General features: G+C 28.1%; 1 protein-coding gene across 2 annotated transcripts in view; it reads right to left on the bottom strand.

Annotated features, from left to right (window-relative positions):
* LOC100211520 (GDP-D-glucose phosphorylase 1) overlaps positions 1-23997 on the bottom strand; it is a 57009-nt gene that overhangs the window by 10853 nt on the left and 22159 nt on the right. For both annotated transcript variants that reach the window (XM_065791716.1, XM_065791717.1), the window contains exons 3-8: positions 11337-11444; positions 10935-10970; positions 10741-10833; positions 4585-4643; positions 4383-4485; positions 4193-4293 (exon numbers count right to left, since the gene is read on the bottom strand). In XM_065791716.1, coding sequence (XP_065647788.1) covers positions 4193-4293; positions 4383-4485; positions 4585-4643; positions 10741-10833; positions 10935-10970; positions 11337-11444 — 500 coding nt within the window. The remainder of the gene's footprint in view (positions 1-4192; positions 4294-4382; positions 4486-4584; positions 4644-10740; positions 10834-10934; positions 10971-11336; positions 11445-23997) is intronic.

The following is a 23997-nucleotide window of genomic DNA, read 5'->3' as shown; positions in this document are numbered from 1 at the left end:
TTCCTCCTCTGTTATGTCATACCTAAGAAGACCAATAAAAATATGAATATTTATGTTAAGTAAACAAAATAGTATAAACTTATCAAGACTACATTATAAATGAAGTCGAAATTACATTTTTAACATATTAAAAGATAGTAGTTTATTGAAAACTTACCAGCGTTGTGAAATATGTTGAGAAACTTCTCCAGCACTTATGGCACGTTGGGCCTCTTGATCACTTTCATGAAGTATCTGGTCTTTCATTTCTGCTTATTAAAAATAAGTCAATACCCTCACGCATTGTAGCAGGATTTGCTTTTGGCCGCATTCGCTCCTTTACAATTTTTCCCTGCCTCGTCTACTACGTTGCTCATCATCTGCTATTTTAAAAATTCTTCCGTTGCGGCCAACATACTCTTCTCTAAACGGATCATGTTCTACTATATCTGAAACTTTGTTTTCATTGTCATCTTCCAAAACGTTATCTTCTAATTTTCTTCCCAAAGATTCATTTTCCAAATCAAAACTTGCCAGACGTTTAAATATATTTGCATGCATTATATTTTTCTAATTGAGTACTAAATGTATGGAATAAATATATACAATCCATATAACTTGTTTTTATGTATAATAAAAAAATTTCTGAGCCTAAATCATAATTCATTACAGTGTATTTCATTAAATAACTAGTCTAAAGTACATAACTCAGTATATAACTTTCATAGCTTTGGCTGCATCAGCCAAGGCCTGTTTCAATGAAAGTATTATATTTGGGATGGGGGGTTGGCTGTTACCCAGCAGTAGAGTGATCAGCGTTATATGCCATTAAAAACATATTATAAAGTTACAAAAAGTCAATGAAGCTCAGGCTCATTAGGTTTAGTTAAACCTCATAACTTTGAAAAATAATTTTGAAATGGCTGCATCAGCCAGAGCGTGAAGTTTAAGGGTTAACCAACACTTGAAAATGTTTTTTTTAGAGCTGACAGTCAACTAAGTAAATAACTTGCTGAACGAATCAAATGCAATACACAAATTTTGAAATGTATAATGAAAGCTGTTATTTATTGTGGAAAACAATGAATACCTCTGCATAGTACGCTTGAAAATGTAGACAAACTTGAAAATGTTGGTAATTAATTTAATAGGAGATTCTAACAGTGAATTGTAACAGCATTTGTTAAGTCCAAAAATAAAAAATGCTCATCATATTTCACCAAAGGTTTAAAATGAGATTATCTCGGTTTTAGGAAAAAGTATGGTACAAGCTTCTATAAAGAAAGAAATAAAAAAAACCAAATATTTTTTGCAATTAATTCTCACCATACTCTGTGTGTGAGAAATAATTCCAGATGCAACTAATTCTCACCACACCGAGCAACTATCCTTTGTACTAAGATTTGTTGATAAGAAACATGAGATATGTCAGGAGTTTCAAATTTAGTTTGTGGCATTTGTAAAGTTGGAGCGTGTGAGAGCCAAAGATATTTTTACTCAAAATAAGCAAACTTTAGATTATCTTAATTTAAATATTGAAAATATGAGTGGTCAAGGGTATGGCAGCATCAATGGCAGGTTCGTTATCAGGTGTACAAGCCCAATTTCTGAGCATTCAACCAAAAGCAATATACGCCCATTAAGCTGCGCCAGTTCTTGTTGAAAAATCAAATGTAAAGTCAGTAACGCCATGAGTACACACAGGCTAACAATCTTATCAAGCGAATCTGTCCTTTAAAGCGTTGGAAGAATTTTTTAAAAAGTCTCTCATTCCATTTATAGATCATATATTAGTTAAATTGAAAGATAAATTTAAATTATCAGACACAATTGAGTTATTGTTAAGTTTTGTACTTTCTATTATCTGTGTGAAAACTTCAATAGAGTTATCTGAAATGAATCAAAGAGCTACAATACATTATGAAAGTATATAGTCCATAACTCTAACTTCCTTGATTAAGATATAATTATGTGGCAAAAAATGTAGCTTAGGTGTCAACGAGATAATCGACCCTCAAGTGCTGTTAGTGCTCTTACAGAATGTAAGTCAGAAAAGTTTCCAAATATTTACATTCTTCTTTTCCTTGATTGTGTTCTTCTAGTCACTACTGCAGAATGTGAAAGAACGGGAAGCGTAATTTGACGCCTTCATTCGTACACAATAGCAACTCAAGAACAGGAACAACTTATTGAGTTTTAATGCACATTCACTAATCATAGTGGATGTGCATTAAATTTTGAATGTTTGCAAAATTACACCTGAGAAGATTAGAACTTGCCTTCATTCTTTTAGATGATTAGCAATTGCTTTAATCAATTGAATACTTATCATTGAGACCAAATGTTTGTTAATTTATTTTTCATCACTTATATTATATTAAAAAATGCTAAAAATTTTCTGTTTAATTATATTATAATTAAACACAAAATTATTATAATATAATTAAACACAAAACTTTTAGCAATTTTCAATATAATGTAAATGATGAAAAATAAATAAACAACAAACATTTGGTCTCAATGATAAGTATTCAATTGATTAAAACAATTGCTAATCGTCTAAAGAATGGAGACAAATTCTAATCGTCTCTTATTTTTTTAAACAAAATTTAAGGGTCATTTTTTTAAAATATTGTAATTTATAATTTTTTTAAAAATGACCTTTAAATTTTAAAGAAACAGTGGGCTGCAGTAAAAATTGTCATCCTCCTAAAAAAAAGTCTATTTACAGGCCTGTCGTAATTAAAGCTGAAGAAACTAGAATCAAAAATCTAGCAAAAATTTCTTAAATTAATGAAAAATGAGTAAACTCATATTTATTGATGTTCATATGTTAAATAAAGTTATTGACTGTACATTTGCATTTAATGCTGCAAATAACAAAAAATTAAATACATCCAGTCTAACAATAAATAAGATTAATTCATTAATGATTTTTAAAAAGTTTATTACAATAAAAACCTTCATTAGTAAATTAAAAACCTCAGCTGATTCAGTAGAAATTTTAAACTGAGGTAACTGAAAAGCTTATTTTGTTAGCTGCTTTGTACATATATGTACATTTTATAAATATAAAAAATACTTTATGATATAGTATAAGTGCATATAAAATATAGCATAAAAGCTGCAGGTATGACTTAAGCTAAAACAGCTATAACTTAGAGAGGCAAAGCAACTAAGAAAACAAGCTCATTTTTAATAAAGGTAATACTAAAATAATTAAATAACACTTTTATTTCATTTTGTTATGCTGTCTGATCTTCCTATATCAATTAATGAAAAAAAATTTCTGGCCATTTATTTGCACTTAATTGTATCTTAACATAGCATCCCTAATATATCATATTATATTCATAATCATTAGATATATTACAACTGTTTCAGTAAACAATTTATTAGATGTAAGCACTTTTGCAAAATAATAAAATGTTTTTGATATTTGTGATAAGTATTTTAAATACTGCACAATTTATTTAGTTGTAGATGTAGCACAATTTAATTAGTTGTTTAAGCAATGTTGATGCTGTTAAATTTCTCTGTATACTAAAGTGCACAGGTTGAGGTGTGTTTGACTGATATTATTTGACTGATGCCTTTAACAATTACTTGATGACTGTAACTGCTTTAATGATACAATCCCTTAAAGAGAGTTTAAACAAACTCTATGAAGCTACATAAACATTTTTAACTCATAAAACTTTTTGTGATAAATATCTTTTTAAGTTTTTGGTTATTTAAAATAAAGTTAATCAAATTTTAGTTGAAGTAGGACAAATATCTTTGGAAGTTATTATTTGTCTCAACAAATATTCACTTTAGTTGGAAACCCAAACAGTATATGGATAAAATTTTAAATAAAAAGTGATACAACATTTTACAGCTTTTTCTAAAACGCTTTCAGATAAAAAAAATTTAAACTTGACTTTTTCACAAAATAAATCTATAAATGTTTTTGAATAAATATATTTTAGAAGATTTACAAGTTGTTTTAAAAAACATTTTATGCTTTTACAAAGTTCTGCTTTTTTTTTTAATTGCCTTAATTTTGAAACATGTAAAAAGCAACTCTTCAAATACCTCAGAATGTGTTTTGAAAAAAAACTGTAGCATTCACTACTTTAAAAAATTATAAACTATACTTTTTCTAACAATATCAATATTTAATGTACAAATGTACCTCACAAAGATATCAATATTTAATGTACAAATGTACCTTACAAAGATATCAATGTTTTGGTTGGTAAGCTGTAAAGCAAGTCCATTTACCATGTAGTCTTTGAGTATAAATAATTCTTTGCCAATCCATTGAACCTTCTGATTTTATCAAAAATAATGTTTTGTCATATTATTTATAGTAATATAAATGCACAACCCAAGAAAAAAACAAAAACAAAAAAACTTACACTTTTAGATATTGGCAAAATATGGTCTACAAACAAAATATGGAAATGCTGATGATTAACTGAAGCTAATGCACAAAGGCTGTTATAACCAATGCAAAAGCGCCTAAATGAAAATTGTGTAAAAGGAACAAGGAACCTTTTAAATTATAATTAATTGTATATATTATTAAATAAAAATAACAATAATAATTAAAAGCAGTACTTATCAGTTGATAATAAACAAAGTTGTGTTGCCTTGACAATGCCATACTGATTTATTACCTGAAAACAATACCAGGTCAATCTCTTTGATAAACAATGGAACTTTCTGTATAAAAAGGTAATTAAGTTTTATATGTAACTTTGTTATTAAAACTTTAAAATTTAAAAAATTAATGATTTATAATAATAATAAGCTTTTTAAATTTCCAATAGAATTGCAAATGATTTAAAAATGATTTATTACATTCACATAACGGTTACTTTCAGAGTTCACTTAATAAACCAATTTTTTATAATTTAAAATTAATAAATCTTTTTTAAAATATGGAATGGTTAGGCTAATATTAAGTTCCTAAAGTTTTTTTTGATGTGTGCATTTATGCTCAAGTAACAACATTTTTTGATTGAAGTCAAATTTTGATTGAAGACACTTACTCATTTATAATCAAGGTGACCACAGCTCCTTTAAAATCCTCTAAAGTCCATTTTTTTCAAAAACCATGTCTAAAATCCTCTATTATCCTCTAAAAAGTTTAAAATTTGATCAAAGCTCCTCTTTAACTCCTTTTTTTTACTTCTTGATGGAAGTCTTGTCAGGTCAGGTTATCCTGCTACTGGTAACATGTAACCCAGTACAATCTACTTCATGTCCTGCTGCCTTGTAGAATACGCCTTTTCAGGCAAAGGCTAGGAAATGCCAACTCCAACTTAAAACACCCCCTGCCTTGGGGCTCCTGGTTGAGTAAAGGCTACAGATGGTGTCTCGATAAAAATACTCATCTTGGGCAGATGTTAAATGCACCCAGCTACTGTCTTGTAAAGGCCTGGTAGGCAAAGACTTGAGGGGTAAACAGATTCTATCTGTTGACCAGCCTCGCACCCCTTCTTCATCTATTAGGCTTGCGCAGATGCATTTTTAATACATTGTTTCCAGTTTAGGATGTTGAATGCTGGATCTTCTTGACTCAATGCATGGGTTATGCATGTGTCTCTGTTTTTATGACTAGGCAACTCATTCTATTATCTCCTAATGAGGGTACAGCTCTAAAACTCAGTTTCATGGAGGCCAGCTGATAGTCAGGTTTCCCAAACTCTGTGGTAGCTCTCAGAGAGGCTGATTCCATCAACAGCCGAAAAATATCAAAGTTTTAACAGTGCCATGTTGCGCATGGATGGTGTCCCTATTTGTACTTTTGGTGTGCATTGCCGAGGCCACATTTGGAGCCCTTTGTTACGGCTAAGGGTTTATTAATAGTGATGTGGCAATTGCTAGGGCTATTAAACAGTGCTCTAAGTACTATCTATGCTTTGAGTCAAGTTCTTCAACAAATTTAAAAATGAATAAAGAACCAAAAACTATGAAACAGAAAAAAAACCATCATCATCACCAAGTTCTCTAAACCTATCATTCACTAATATCCTGGTCTTTGAAGTAACTTTTCTTCTGTTGAGTCTTATCTTTTGCAAAGTTCACCAGACCTACTTGCTCTTTGTGAGACTAATTTGAGTTTAGCTGTCTCATCTTGTGATCTTAATGTTGATGGTTATCTTCCTTTAATTTGTAAAGACTTCAATAGTCACATGCTTGGCCTGGGCATTTACATTCGTAAGAATTCACCTATTTGTCGTGAAACTAGGTTTGAGTCCACAGACTATTCTTTCATGTGCTTTTGTTTAGCACCACTTCACTCTATTGCCTTTCCCTTTGTTCTATATCGCTTTCCTTCACCTCTCATCAAACTGAATGGCTTGGTGACTTTAATGCTCATCAAACTGAATGGCTTGGCTATAGTGTCAGCGATTCTGCAGGCATTAAAGCCCACAACCTTTGCCGTTCTCAATCCCTAACTCAAATATTCAACTTCCCAACTCACTTTTCAGACAACCCGATACATCTATCTTCTCTACTCGACTTATGTCTTGCTTCTGGTCCTAGCCAGTGCTCAATTTCTCCACATTCACCCTTAGGTGCTTCTGATCACAGTTTGATCTCTCTAAAACTAATATCTCATTCTTCTACATCACCTGAATCCCCCTATTATCGTACCTCTTACAACTACCTTAAAGCTGACAGGGATTCTTTCTGTGATTTTCTTTGTGATGGCCCTTGGGTAGAAATCTTTTGTCTTCCTGTCGACAAATGTGCTTCTTACATAACTTCATGGATTCAGGCTGGCATAGAATCTTTTGTTCCCTCTTAACGATCCCAGGTCAAGCCTCACTCTCCTCCATGGTTTTCCTCACATTGTGCTGCTATTCTCAGGTCATGAAATCTCATCTCAAAAATTAGGCTCTTGTGACTTCTGGAGAATCTTTAATAGTATTAATAATAAGGGCAAATCTTTATTCCACCTCTCTTGTATGGTTCAGACTTTGATTAAGACTATTCAACAAGTGTTCAGAGTCTTGTTTTCCAGCCTGCTCGAAAGAGGGATCTGTTATCCCTATCTTCAAAAATTCTGGAGAGCAATCTGATTCGTCTAACTACCGCCCCATTAGTCTTTTTCCTATCATAAGCAAGATTTTTGAATCTTTAATTAACAAACACTTAATTTCTCATCTTGAATCTAATAACTTACTTTCTGACCATTAATATGGATTTCAATCTTCTCATTCTATAGATGATTTGCTAGCAGTAATAACAAATATGTTTTATCGTGCATTAGATAAAGGTGGAGAGGTTAAGGCCATCCCTCTTGATATTTCAAATGCTTTTGATGAAGTTTGGCATGCTGGTCTTCTCCATAAGCTTTCTTCTTATGGTGTATCTGGTAACATCTTTAAGATTATTGAAATCGTAGTATAAAAGTTGTCCTCAATGGGCAGCACTCTTCCTCTTATTCTGTAACTTCAGGAGTTCCTCAAGGTTCTATCCTTGACCCTATACTCTTTTTAATTTACATTAATGATCTTCCAGATATTCTCATATCTAAAGTGGCATTGTTTGCTGATGATACTACCACTTTTTCTTGTCATGATAAGAAGCCAGCACTCTCTGATTGCTTGGAGGGGGCATTTGAGCTTGAAAAAGATCTCACTTCTGCTAGAGCATCGGGCTAACAGTGGGTGGTGAACTTTAATTCAAATAAAACTTTTTTTCAACCAATCGTTATCGCAATAATTTAGATCTTCCTATATTTATGAGCGATAATGTACACAATGAGTCATCTACCCTTTATCCTATAGGATTAAATCTTACTTCCGATTTTTCTTGGAAACCGTATATCAAATCCATTGCAAAATTAGCATCTGCTAAGGTTGCACTCTTTATTGTGCTCGACACTTTCTTACTCAGGATTTTATTCTTTATCTATATAAATCTCAAATCCACCCTTGTATGGAATACTGTTGCCATATCTGGAGCAGATCTTCTAATGCTGCCCTTTCTCTTTTAGGCATAGTGCAAAGTCGCATTGTAAACATAGTTGGACCTGCTCTTGCAGCCAACCTCCAATCATTATCACATTGTCGTAATGTTGCTTCTCTTTCTCTTTTGTACAAATACTATAATGGGCACTGCTCAAAAGAGCTAGCGCCTCTTGTGCTATCTACTAAAATTCATTCTCGTGTTACTCGTCATTCAATTAAATCTCATTCTTTTTCTGTGACTGTTCCTAAGTGCTCCAAAAACTCTTATTCATCAAGTTTTTTTTCTCAAACATCAGTTCTTTGGAAATAAGTTCCTTTATCTTGCTTTCCTGATTCATATAATTTGCAATCTTTTAAAGCGTCTTGTAAATGTAATGAAAATGAAAACAAATGTAAGGTAATGAATGTTCTTGTATAATCCAATTCACCAAAATTTAATTACTTAATAAATCCCCTCAACACACAATAAAAAATAGGCTCAGTAAAACAATATCTAAACCTAATTTAGATATATTATTATCCAGCCCTCAGAATTAAGGTCAGCATTCGGCAATGCCAACCTGAAAGTGTCTGAGGTCAGAGATTTTTTGCTGACCTTGCTTCTATGATGTTATGGTGAAACAATTGTAAAAAAGTTTTGGGCCAACCTTCTGCCAACCAAATAAATATTTCCTTTTTTTAATTATAAGAAATTACAAAAAAGAAAATATTCTAACTATCAGATCATAGATAACCATGATGAAGTCCTTAAAGTTATGAGACAGCTCATAAAAAATACAAAGGTAATTGTATTCTGGGAATTCTCAAAAATACTTATAATTTAAAAAACAAAAAATAAATAATTGATTGTTAATCCTGCAGTAGAATTTACTATTAAATCCATTAAAATTAAATAATTGAGAGAGATATTGAAAAAAGTTATGCATACAGTGGTGGCACAAAGTCATGACCACACGCATATTTTGATCTCTCTAATAGTGTACTTTGGCAATAATAACTAATTTTTGTAGCGATTTTTATTCGGAAACCTTACTAAATATCGAGTTACCGATGTGGCGCGTTATTAGCAACCAAACACCATTATTTTTGTTATTATATTTACTGTAACTTTTGTTAATTACTGTTCTGTGTTGATTTGATCAGAAATTGTTGATATCAGTTTAATAAGTTTAAGATTTTTCTAGCGTTTTTTTAGTAGATATTTACTTGAAATTAATGTATTATCACTTGACTACATAACATACCGAAACGTGGAGCTAATATTGAGAATAAATTCATTAGATTTAATTATAATTATAATTAGCAGTGCTAATTAGGATTAATTAATCTTAATTAGCTATAATTAACAATTTTTGGGAACTTTTTAAGTTTTATTGTATTTCTAAACATTTGTTGTTGTTAAATAATGATAGAAATCATGTTTTCTTTCATTAAACAAACATTTTATTATTTTTGTATTATAATTTTGCAGAAAATTGTGTATGCCATGTATCAGAAGCTATCAACTGAGCAACAACTGAAGATCATTGTTATGATTAAACAAGGCATTTCTTACAGAGATATTGCTGAGCAAATGAAAATTGGACTGTCAACTGTTACCAGAACAGCCAGAAAAGAGAAAGACACCGGTACAGTGGCAGACTTAGAGCATGTTGGACGACTTCGTAAAACTACCGCAAAGCAGAATCAGCTTTTGGTTCGGACAAGTTTGTCCAATCATTTCGCCACGGCTTCAGATCTGGCAAGCTACATGAAGAAAAACCATGAAGTTCATCTGGCAGCAAGGACAGTTAGAAAACACCTGCAGCAAGCTGGTTTGAATGGGAGAATTGCTGCGAAGAAGCCTTTATTGTGATCTGATAACATCGCAAAAAGAAGACCATTCGCGAAGATGCACAAAACCTGGACTGTCACACAATGGAATAAAGTATTATGGAGTGATGAAAGTACCTTTACTGTTTTCTGTGGAGCTAAAAGAGCTTATGTGAGGAGAAGAGTTGGTGAACGATTTAGTCCTCTGTGTGTAGCTCCCACAGTAAAGCATGGAGGAGGCTCTCTTATGGTATGGGGTTGCATGTCAGGATCAGGTGTAGATCATTTATATCGTTGTACGGGCACGGTAAACCAGGATAAATATTTGGAAATATTAAAAAACACAAATGAAGCCATCAGCAAACAAACTATTTGGTAAAAACAAACCATTTTTCTTTTAGCAGGACAATGCTCCTTGCCACAAAGCTAAGAAAGTAATGGAATATCTCAAATGTGCTCATACCAATGCTATTGAATGGCCTCCACAAAGTCCAGACCTGAACCCCATTGAAAATTTGTGGGAGGAGCTCTTCAGAAAGGTACAGAAAACCAAACCCAGCAATCTGGATGATTTGTGGCAACATTTGCAAGCTGCATGGCTAGCAATCCCTGTTGACACCATCCAAAAGCTGGTACAGTCTATGCCAAGACGTGTACAGGCCATGCTCAATGCGCATGGAGGACATACAAAATACTAGTCTTTTAGTCAGAATTTCTTATGTTTTTTTAGTGGCGCTTATTACTAACAATGCAGAGTCATTTTTATTTCAATGTGGTGCTGTTTTATTTTATATTGTGCCGAAAATGAATAAAAATCTCTTGTTTTTCAATTGTGGTCATGACTTTGTGCCACCACTGTAATTCTAAAAATACATTTTTATCTTTCCACTTATTTATGCACATAACTTTTTTCAAAACTCAAAACAAAATTATAATAAATTATTACTAAATAACTATTAGTAATAAAAAAACTTACTTGAGGCATGCCAGATTTAGAATCAGGGACTAATAGAACATGTCCATAGTCAATTGGACTAACATTTATAATAATGAGGTCACTTTTTTCAATCTAGAAATTTGATTGAATTGTTTAAAGACCAAAGTAAGTAAAGTAAAGTATACACAACTAGTTCTCTTACAATCATAAAAAAATTTCAAATAAATGATTACCTCAACTTTGTCTTCAGATTTAAGCTCAAATAATATCTTAGAAAAAAACAACTTTAAAATTAGAACAAAAAAACTAATTTTAAAACATATTAAAAGAATAACCAGAAGAATAAAGCATAGTCAAGATGTAAAAATATATATTATTTTATATTATTAAGTATATGTTAAAATCTTTAAATTTTATACATTTATCTATATAAACAATAAAATTAAAAATACTTTTGATTACAAAAAATTTAATAATACTGTTAGAAGCATTGTTAAAAACGATGGTTGATGTGATTTTTGGTGACCCATACCTATTTTTCTTTTAGATATTATTTTTAATAATATTTCTAAAATATCTAGTCGCAATAATTTGCAACTTTTAAAATCTTTTTTCTTTCAGTTGATTATTTATACCTCTCGAGGATGAATCTTGGTAAAGTTAAACTTTTCATTGTCGAACGGCATTACAACATTTGTTGCAGACTGAGGAGGTCTTCTATTTGCAAATCGGTTTTCATTTAACTAAAAATTATGTTAAGAAAGCTTTTTAAAAGAAACATTTAGTTACTTTTTTAATAAACTATAAAACAAATAATTTCATTGTAAAATTTGAGACAACATAAAAGCAAAAATTGTTAACATTGATATAAAAACAGCAATTAAAATATATAAAGTTTATAAATAATAAGTAAAAAAAATAATTTTAATAATAAAAACAAAAAAATTTTATTTTATAAATAAAATAACTAAAACATTTGTAATAATATATGTTATAAGTGTATTATGAATTTATAACATTTATATATTATTATTATTATTATTATTATTATTTATATATTACTAGTTACAAAAAATTTGGACACAAAAATTTAGGTAATTAGTTTGACTTTTAAATTCTTTTTTTAGTGATTTGTACAATCTTTGTTGTTTTAAAATTATGTGATTGCTGATCAAAACATCATCAAAAAACCATTTTTCAACCATATGTTATTTATTAATAATATGTGTGATCAGGAAGTAATAAAAAGAAATTACAATGATACCACAACTTTTTTTCTCAGAATTGGAATTGTGAAATGTGTCATTTTTACTCATAATTTTAGATGAAATTAAGATCATTTTGGTGTTATTTTGAAGTTCTAAGTGCAACTTTTATGTTATATTTTGAAGGTTTAAGTGCCACTTTTATGTTATATTTTGAAGTTTTAATGCAACTTTTAACTTTTTCTTACAAAAAATGACAGATTTTTGTCAAAATTTAAAAAAACTTGAAAAAAAAAATTTATAATTAAAACTTACACATTCAATGAAAAAATATTTAATCAAAATTTAAAGAAACAATTTCAAATGTTTCTGGAAATATTGCTGACTAATTTGTTTTAATAAGCATCTCTCTCACTCAATCACATGTTCTTTATTGTTCTCTTTTCTTCTCAAGACGGTTCTCTTTTAGATGTAATCTCTAATCAAATTGAGCAAGTTCTTTCTCTTTATCCCTCTGCTAGTATTGTTGTTATTGGTGACTTTAATATTTATCACACTGAATGGCTTGGCTCTAACACCACTAACCCTGGTGGCTCTGATCTCTTACTCAGATAGTCAACTTTTTGACTAATTTTCCAGGCAATCCTAATCACTCACCTTCACTCAGTTTCTCCTTGTTCTCCTTTAGGCAGTTCTGACTAGAGGGGGATGAATATTTGTTTATCGATTTACTAATGTACGAATACTAGTTAGAAAATACTTGTTTAAATTATTAATAGTTAGAAATTATATATAATTTATAGTTAAAAATTATATAGAAATTAGAAATTAATACTAGTTAGAAAATACTTGTTTAAATTATTAATAGTTAGAAATTATATATAATTTATAGTTAAAAATTATATAGAAATTAGAAATTAATACTAGTTAGAAAATACTTGTTTAAATTATTAATAGTTAGAAATTATATATAATTTATAGTTAAAAATTATATAGAAATTAGAAATTAATACTAGTTAGAAAATACTTGCTTAAATTATTCATTAACATATTTGTTAAAAATACTTGTTTAAACTATTTGTTGAAGAAATTAACAGAAATAAATATATTTATTTAAACTTTTCAAATAATAAAATATTATCTAATTATCATTTAAGAGTTATGAGTCACCTTCAGTGTCAAATTTTGTAAAAAAGACTTTTCTTACTTTTTTATAAGCATTGAGGCATTCAATGTGGGCAATTGAGGCATGTGCCTCAAGAACCATTTAATGAAGGCTCATGCAAGAAATTAAATACAATTGTTATTCTTTTAGATCTCAGGTTGGGGTGTGCAATGTCAAGTAGTACAAGAAAACTCCACTGCATTTTCTCCTGAGATTGTACGGTATTATCCCAAAGTAATTTTTTTTTTAAACATCTTTGCTTTCAACAAGACTGCAAGCAACCACTAATTAGAGTTGAAAGTTACTGGAAGAGAAAAGATAAAGATTTTAGAGCAAGATAACAATTCACAGGCGACTTAAAGGATTGGAAATTATATGAATCAGGAAAACAAGATAAAGGAAGCAAATTCCAAAGAACTGATGTTCAAGGAAAAAAATTTAAACTAAATATTCTTAGTTAAGGTTTTTCTTTAAATTCTATAATTAACACAGAAACTTAATAAAATAATGCAATTGATGAAAATAAGATTCTTGTGATACAGTTGAAAAAAAGTTTAATTTATATTTTGCAGGTAACTTCTCGTAAGATTGTAAGATGTCAACATAAAAAGAAAATTGTATGATAGCCACATCAATACCAGAGATTTTAAGAATAAGAAAATAGAGTATTAAACAAAAAAAAAGGTCAAAAAATTGTCCTTCCAAAATCAAAGAAAAACTCATTATGCAAATCAAGCAGTAACCTTGATGTAAAATAACAAATGATGTTTCTGCTAACAGTTGCTCACTAGAGTTAGAAGAAGAATTAAAAACTGTTTCTTTTAGCGTTATTCAAAATGTGAGTGTCAGTGATTATGTTCTTTGTGAGGTTTGTAGTAAAAATGCTATTTCTTATTATGTAAGCATAGTGCAGAAAGAAATAGAAAAAGAGTTTGATGTAGAGGTTAGCTTCCAAAAATGCCAGAATAAGGAAACTTATAACTTTGTCAAACCTTGAATTAATGGCATTCTTAGTCCGAATATTAATGATATAAAAGCAGTCCTGCCTCAACCACTTGCTGGAACAACATCAAGAATAAAAGCTGAAATCATTTTCCAAGTGAATTTTGGCACATTAAATGTGAAATAACTTTTTTCTTTTTTTAACAAAGAAATTTTTAATTTTTAATATGTAATCTTATATATGTAATTTGATGGAAAAATGGATTGATGCATTGACTATTTTGTTTTATTTAAATTAAACTTTAAAACCAAAAATTGCTCAAATTAACATTTAACTAGTTTTGGAGTCGTTTTTATATAGTCCCACTTCTTCCCCAAATGTCCTGCTTCTCATGCTCACTTGTTCCAAAAAAATACATACTTTATTAAAACATACTACTAATCTTAGGGGTAAGATCAGTGCACCAAATACTGCTTTATTTGTTAAGACTTGTTTGGTTCAGATCATACATCAAATAAAAAAGATATTGTAATTACCCTGAAAAAAATATTTTGTGTGGTTACTTCTCCCCATACCTAAAATTTTCAATTTTAGTTTTTTACTAATTTTTAATTTGAAAAACATTTTTATTTTTGTTTATATTTGATTCAAAATTTTAAAGATTTTGATTATGAAAAAATGAAAAAATAAAAAAAAATAAAAATCTTTCCAGAATTAAACTTAATGATGAACCAAATGTTAACCTAATCAAGCAATTGCTTTTATTTTATGGCTATAAATTATGCTATTTAAGGAATATTACATTAATGTTGTATTTTTAAATGTTCTTGTAAATAATGTAAATGATTTACTGAATATTAATTGTATATTTTAGTTTCAGTTCACTAGTTATAATATTATAATACAATTTTTATTGTATTATAATATTATTACAAATTTAATAATAAATAACAATTTTTCCAATTACTACTACTTTCACTTATATGTAACTTATAACAAGAAAATTTAGGGAAGCTTGTTGCGCTCACTTTTAGCAATCAATTACATGTATAAATTTTATTTATTTTGAGAAGTAAGGTGAAGCTGGGAAAGCCAAATAAAATATATACTACACATACCAAAAAATATTAATTATGGTTTTGCTTGTAATTAAATAATTATTTACTTTGTGAAGAAAAATTTTTGATTTGTTTTTTGTATTATGTATAAACTGATATTTTTTCACCAGACTAAATTATTTTAAACTATTAACTAAAACTACTTTATTATTAAACTAAATTATTTATACACGCTACTTAAAGCGTGTATAAATAATTTAGTTTATTATTATAATTAACAGATAATGAGTAATAAAATTAAAGCATTACAGAGTCAGAGAACCAGTAAACTGGGCAATTATATGTTTGATATTTTCTTTTTTTATTTTAAATCCTCAGTGCTCCAAACAATCATGACAATAGCAGACAAAGATTTTATCATGCTAATGAAGATAAATAAATTTATCTTTTTTAGCAGGATAATCTTACCAGTAAATTTTTCTTTGAATTTGTTGTTTTAAATTTAAAAATGTACTAGTTTAAAATTATGCTGCAATTAATTAAATATTAACTTATTGTTTAATTATTTCTTACTAATATTACTATCTACTAAATATTTATTCATCATTTTTTTAAACTAATTATTTGTTCTAACAAATATTACTTGTTCTTTCAAACATTATTTGCTCTAATAAATACTTTTTGCTCCTAACAAAAATTAATAGTTTAAACTAATAATTTTATTTGTTTATTTAATATTTTTAAAAATATTACATTTTATTTAAATTAAACATTTCTTTATTTAAATTAAACATTTCAAAATTTTTTTTTCAGGTTGCAAGTTTCCTTTTTTTAAAGTTATTTTAAACTTATTTCATTCATCCTATTCTTATATCTTACTCATGCAAAATGTAATGTTTGTGACAAGGAACTTGTTGCTAAGCTGGTAACACTTCGTGTCTTCTTAATCATTTGAAGAGGCAGCGTAAGCATAATTTTTATGAATATGAGAAATTCAATAAAGCCCAATATGCTCAGACAAGATGTCATGTTGTTGATGATAATGACTCTTCAGATAACTATTTCAACAGTACACCCAAACGAGCTCATGTTGTTACCACTCCTAGGTTATGCCCTCAATCTTTAACATTACCTGGTTAATCAAGCCAAAACATCTAGGACTTTTCGTGTTGTTGGCCAGTGATCCAAATATCACTTTGACAATGCAAAGATAGCTAAGTGACTAAGTAGGGCGTCCATCAACAGTTAGCTTTTAAGATAGTGAATATTTTCATGAAATAATGAAGTGAACAGCGGAGGGAAAGTACAGCCCTGTTTCATCAAAATTACTTTCTTGGGACAGAATCCCTAAATTATGTAAACTTATCGGTGACTATTTAAACAAAATTATTGATGATGAGAACAATGACCTTGACGGCTGCTCCTTTACTACTGACATCTGGACTTCCTCTAAAAAAAATAGTTTTCCAATCTCTTAGTCTTCTTCTTCATCACAAGGCTTTCAGTTAAAAAAACTTCTTGTCAAGCTTGATTCTATTACACATGATGCCTAAAATATTTTCAAAAAATAAGATTACTTGAAAAACGCCTAAATTTGGCTTTAAAAAACGCTTTAAAAAAGGAAATATTTACTTGGGCAACATCTGATGGAGATTCAAATGTAATGAAAGCTATGCGGATCAGTAAAGTTATTAACAAAAACCTTTGTTGCGCACACAAGCATTAACTAGTGTTACTGATTGGTTAGAAATTTACTTATGCACATCAGTCATTCTTTTAAGGCCACAAGTATTTTGAGGAAAATTGGTATTAGCTAAAAACATCACAAATGATACTTATCCAGAAAGTAGTAACTCCTTGGAATTCTGATTTGAAGCAGTTAAAATCAATTATTGATCTAAATATTGATCTAAAAAAGAGTGCTTGACTATTATGGTAGAAATGTCAAGTAAATTTTAAGGCTGATTGCTAACTGTTGATAAAGCTAACATCATCAAAAGTATAATTGAATTTCCAATGGATAAAATATCATAAGTTTTGAGTTCTGACAAAGACCCAACAATCAACATAGTGTAATTGAAAATATATAACCTTAGAAAAAGATTAAATAAAATTGAAAAACTAAATTCTGACTTCGATGGTTCAAAGCTGGCTATGGTCATATATGCAACATTGGTAAGGAAGGAGGCACACAGAAAAAATATAACAGAAACTGTACTAGCAAAATTTCAACGTTTTCCTGATTTTTGTCATAAAGTACCTGAGCATTCAATGGCACATTTTATTGATTGGGAACAATCATTTTTGGGAACAATCATTTTTGCACTCAATGAGAAAAATATCATGGATACTGCTATCTAAGTCATAATTGATATGCATGGAAGAGATTCAAGCAAAACTTCTACTAGCATTGAAAACACTAAACTCTCTTCTGATGAAGCTGTTCTGTAAAAGTGCTGTAAAACACTAAAGAAGATGAGAACTCCACTGATGAAGCTTTACCTAGTGCTGTAAAAAAACAATATTGAAAAAATAAAAAATAAAAACACTGAAAAAGATTGTTTATGAAAGGCATTCCAAAATGCCGAGAAAAGTTGAGTTTATATTAAAGAAAAAAAATGTTTTAACTGAATATGTTTTGATTAAACAGAATAATAAACATATACTAAGAAAAACTAACTTTGTAGTTTTAGTTTAAGCTCGCTGCCTCCATTTTAGTGTGATTTTAAAGTCTTTAAAACTTATGCAGCAATCTAAAGACTTAGTAATTTATTCAAGTCCATTTAATTCCAAAGAGTTTCAGTATATGATGTCATTGTAGAATTTCATCAAGAAATCTAGAAATTCTTTTTTTCTTCATATTATGGAATTTTTTTTTACTAAAGAATTTGTTTCGTTGCTTATATATGAAATTTTTTTCATCATAAATTAATAAAGAGCTTGTTTAGTTATTTATTTTCTAATTTTTGCCAAACTTGCATTAAAAATATGAATAAAATATTTTCAATATTTTAAGCTTGTCTATTTCTATAAATTATTTATGTGTTATACTTAATGTTATTAAATGATAATTATACTTATTAAGATTCTGTTAAAAAAATTATTTTGTATTATTTAATCATATAAAAGTTTAATTAGCAGCAATTAGTTTAGCATTTATTTGTTAGGTTATCAAACTCCAAATGCAAAATATAACAAAATTACCTTTATATCCATACGCAAATTATCAAAATTTATCATTTTGCACTAAATTGACATAATTATCAATACTTTCTTATTAAAAATTAAAGAATTCAGCAAATATCTCTAATAAACAATGTCATTTACCAAAATTATTTATTAACTAATAATTTAAGAATTTGTAAAATATCGTTTTGATAGGAGAACAAAAATGTCATATCGATAAATGGCCTCAATGAAACTTTTAAAGAGGAAAGCGAAAATATAAATTACAATGTGTTTCCTGGTACCTGTATCCACATTTAGCTTATTTAAATGAGGCGTTGACTTCCATAATGAAATAATCGTGGTTCGAGACCCACCACTTCTTAACTTTTTTTGTTTTTTTACACACTCACAGAGCTGAATGTTAAAAAAAACGTGTCTCGGCTAAATAACTGTAGATAAAAAAAGTACAGGAAAAGAAAGATAATATGAAACAATTAAAGTTATGTGTAGATGACATGGCCTAATTAAAGCTTAAAAACTATGTACATATGTGTGTGCCTTACTTAGAAAATACACAAAAACGCTTAAATGGTATAAGAAATCTAAATGTGAAGAGATGTTTATTAATTAAAAAACATACAACAAAAAGATTTTTTATATACAAATAAGAAAAGATAAATGGTTACAAAACAAACATATGACCAGTGGTATTTAGAAGAAAACCAAAAAAAAATTGGACAATTGTAGGAATAAATTTAACAACTTATCCAAATAAGCTATATGTGCGTATACTCAAGAACAAACAAATATAATTATACAATACATAAAAGTTATACATATAAGTATAATTGTAACATTAAAACTATACAAAATGTATAACATATAAGAAATCCATTCTTTTTAATGTCAACTTAAAACTATTTTTTTTGTTGTTGCTTTGACTTATTATTTTGAATTATTTTTTGTTGCTGAATGTAACAACCACTCTAAAGAAACAAAAATAAAAACAGTACACAAATTATTTAAATTATTAGTTGTTTTTTTTTTCTATTTAAGTTTATTTTAACTCCCTATTTTTTTAGTTTTGCTTTCTTTGTTTTTGAAACTTTTATCAGCAACACTTAACTATAATAACTATAATAAAACAGCCATGACTAAGATATCTTAAATAAAATACTAATGCGTGGACATACAAGACTAAAAACCACACGCGTTTCCTGGGAAGGCTTGTACAATGATGTCATTTTGATATTAAAACTATTTGGAATTAAATGTGTTTAAATAAATTATCAAGTTTGTATATTATGGTGTATATTTCAAAGACTTAAAAATTGTAGAAAAACTACAAAGTTAGTTTTACATGGTATACGTTTAAAATTCTGTTTTAATTTAAAATAATTCAGGCCAAACATTTTTTTAAAACATTCTCTTAATATGAACACAATTTGTCTTAAACATTTTGAATAAACATTTTGAATAGTTAATTTTATTTTGTTTTTTAAAAATAGTTTTAAAAGTAGAAACAATCTGTTGCAAAAATTAAACAAGTGATTATTGCAAACGTTAAAACCAAAAATTAAATTATAAAAAAACTAAATTAAAAAAATTAATTATTTTACTTCAGTTTAAAGAAATTTTTATCTAAAAAAGTAAATTAAGCATAAATTTAAACTTAAGGAAATATAATTCGATTTATTCGAGATAAAACTAAGGAAATATAATTTGATTTATTTGAAATTGAACCAAATTTTTTTCTTTCAATTTTTATTGCAAAACAATTTGAATGAATAAATTGAATGAAAACATCAACTTAAAAACCATTTGAATGAAAAACTTAATTATACTTAAATTTTTAAAAGTACCTAAGATCAAAAAACAATAAATTATAAAAAATGTGGTTTCTAATGTTTTATTGCTTTGATCTTACTCGTTTAGTCTTTAGATTATAGATTCGTATGGTCTATAGTTTGTGCAAATATGACGTTTAAAAGTTTTATGGCAATATTTAAATTTATTAGTTAGAACAATTCTATTTAATTACTTCTTTTTATTTTTAACGCGTTTTATGTTATTAATGTTATAAACTTAATACTCTTTAAAAATAACACATTTCAATACTCTTTAAAAATAACACATTTCAATACTCTTTAAAAATAACACATTTCAATACTCTTTAAAAATAACACATTTCAATACTCTTTAAAAATAAAACATTTCAATACTCTTTAAAAATAACACATTTCAATACTCTTTAAAAATAAAACATTTCAATACTCTTTAAAAATAAAACATTTCAATACTCTTTAAAAATAAAACATTTCAATACTCTTTAAAAATAACACATTTCAATACTCTTTAAAAATAACACATTTCAATACTCTTTAAAAATAACACATTTCAATACTCTTTAAAAATAACACATTTCAATACTCTTTAAAAATAACACATTTCAATACTCTTTAAAAATAACACATTTCAATACTCTTTAAAAATAACACATTTCAATACTCTTTAAAAATAACACATTTCAATACTCTTTAAAAATAACACATTTCAATACTCTTTAAAAATAACACATTTCAATACTCTTTAAAAATAACACATTTCAATACTCTTTAAAAATAACACATTTCAATACTCTTTAAAAATAACACATTTCAATACTCTTTAAAAATAACACATTTCAATACTCTTTAAAAATAAAACATTTCAATACTCTTTAAAAATAACACATTTCAATACTCTTTAAAAATAAAACATTTCAATACTCTTTAAAAATAACACATTTCAATACTCTTTAAAAATAACACATTTCAATACTCTTTAAAAATAACACATTTCAATACTCTTTAAAAATAAAACATTTCAATACTCTTTAAAAATAACACATTTCAATACTCTTTAAAAATAACACATTTCAATACTCTTTAAAAATAACACATTTCAATACTCTTTAAAAATAACACATTTCAATACTCTTTAAAAATAACACATTTCAATACTCTTTAAAAATAACACATTTCAATACTCTTTAAAAATAACACATTTCAATACTCTTTAAAAATAACACATTTCAATACTCTTTAAAAATAACACATTTCAATACTCTTTAAAAATAACACATTTCAATACTCTTTAAAAATAACACACTTCAATACTCTTTAAAAATAACACATTTCAATACTCTTTAAAAATAACACATTTCAATACTCTTTAAAAATAACACATTTCAATACTCTTTAAAAATAACACATTTCAATACTCTTTAAAAATAACACATTTTTTTGTCAGCATGAACATATAAAATAGTTTTCTACAACTAATTAAAAAAAATATATATAAAATTTTAAATATTGTAATATTTGTGTTTTTACTTTTACTTTTTTAAGTATTATGTTAAAAACATTTAACAAATATATAATATCCTAATAGTATTAAATACATTGCTTGCTTCTTACATTATAACTTGCTCACTATAACTGCAACTTAAGCTTTAAATTATAACTTAAGCTGTAAATTATAACAGTAACTTATGCTAATTTAAACTCTGTTAAACAAGAAAATTATAAGATAATATGTAAACACAAGAGATAAAAAAATAACAAATACGAATTATGTAGAAAAAATACTATTTTTACTATATTTATACTAATGGATCCCCATTTACCGCAAAGCGGCGCCAGGAAAGAGGGAGGGAGAGGGGGGGGGGGAAATAAGGTAAAATTTTTTTTTTTTGAGATTAGATTTTTTGCTTTAACTAGAGATCTGATATATATATATATATATATATATATATATATATAAGGGTGACAAAAAAAAAAAAAAAAGAGTTCAAAATTGGACTCTCAACCCTTTATTGTGTTCCTTTTAACTAAAAAATGTGCAAAAAACTATAGTTGTGCAAAAAATTATTGCTCAATGAACTTGATATTATCAGATTTTAGGGTCAATGGAAAATAAAAACAAATTTATTTTAATTTTTTTTTGGATGCAAAGTTTTAATTTTTTAATTTAAATTTAATGTTTATTTTAATCAGATTTTAATACAAATTGTTCACTTGTTTTCGCTTGTTGATTGTTCACTTGTTTTCATTAATGCCACAATTCACAATTGTGGACTTAAACATATCTGAAATTTGACGTCGATGTTCTTCCATAGTTTGTAAAACAATTGAGTTTGATCTTTTGTCAAGATTTGTATGTAACCTAAAACAAGTTTCACCCCTCTTTTGGCTGTCATTCACAACTTTCATAGAATTAAGGATTTTGTATGCTTCCTGGTATTCAGTTACTGTACTCCATGTGTCTAGGCAATGATCCTTCATAAATATCCAATTTATTTCAATCAAATACATATTTTGATCTATTTGTTACAATTCAGTTGCTGAATCTGCCATAAAAGCCATTCTGCAATGGCTTTTATGGCAGATTCAGCAACTTCTTTGTCAAATATTTTGAAATTATCCAACTTCTTAATCAGTGTCAGGGTCATTGCGAGGGGCAGATGAAGAGATGGGAGCCCGAAACCAGTGTTCCATGTAAATCAAAATTGAAAAAATTAAAAATTGTAGAAGATTCTTTTCTTCATTCTTTGTTAAATAAAATTGATGTCGAAACAAGTATATTTTAATAGAGTAGAGTGCTTTTACCATCTATCGTGCTTGGTGCATAGCACCAGGAGTACGAATTGGTTATTCTGCTTTGACCTGGAGGAGTTTTTCCTAAAAAAATTATCGATAGTTGCAAAAATTCTTTGTAACCATTGCGAAGTTGTTTTGTTCCTAGCAGCATATTTACAGCAAATTCTATTGCTGGTATGAGCAATAGAATTTGCTGTAAATATGCTGAAGTAAAAATTATATTGATGGTACAAGCAAACCATACACTTTGAGATCTGTATCAGTTAAGAGCCGAGATTCAGAATTAAATTTACTCCACTGATCACGAAATTGTTGAAACAACTTGACCTCTGGACCAATAGATGCTCCAAAGCAAGTTTTGTAAACATGGGATAAAATCACTTCATGAGCATGGTGTCGACAGGCTGTGTATAATAAAGACTTTCCAATTAACTTTTCCAGCAAGGTACAAGCACCTAATGTATATCTGTGCTACATGAAGTAGTATTAAAACAGAGTGCCACAATTTTGTCATATGAAATGTTCCAATTTTGTCATATGAAAATATTCCAATAACTCATTTGTTCACCGGTACATCTATCTGGTTTTGGGACTGACAACAGTTTTTCTACATCATATCCTGTCACTAATATAGGCAGTCGATCCATTTCATCTCTGCTGTTCAAATCAGGTAACAATTTTCCGTCCCAATGAACAGCTAATGGAACTTGCGGCTTGAATTCAAAAATGATTCTTTTTGCAATTTCTTTACAATTTTCAATACGTGCACATCAAAGAGATTCATATAATGTTAAAATATGGTCAATATTGGCACCTAACCCTTGGCAAATTGTAGACAAAACCAAGGAACCAGAACGATTTGGAATTTTTGAACAATCAAGAGCTGAACAAAATGCTGGAGTAATCACTTTTTTTTATTTGTTCCTTCCCTCTTTTTCAATTTTTTTGCTATTGAGGAAGCAAAGTCATCTTTTTTTTTTTTCCTTCTTCATTATAAGTACCCTGAGAGGAGTCTGATTCTGTCAAAAGTGGGTCTGTGACTGTTGAACACATTTTTTTCTTTTCTATTTAGTTCTTTCGTTTCTCTTTTTTTCGTTTGCTTTTTTTGTCTAAAATA

Source organism: Hydra vulgaris, chromosome 02, assembly GCF_038396675.1.
Source record: "Hydra vulgaris chromosome 02, alternate assembly HydraT2T_AEP".
Taxonomy (NCBI): domain Eukaryota; kingdom Metazoa; phylum Cnidaria; class Hydrozoa; order Anthoathecata; family Hydridae; genus Hydra; species Hydra vulgaris.
Note: the sequence above shows the minus strand (reverse complement) of the source record. Positions and strands in the feature narration are given on the sequence as shown.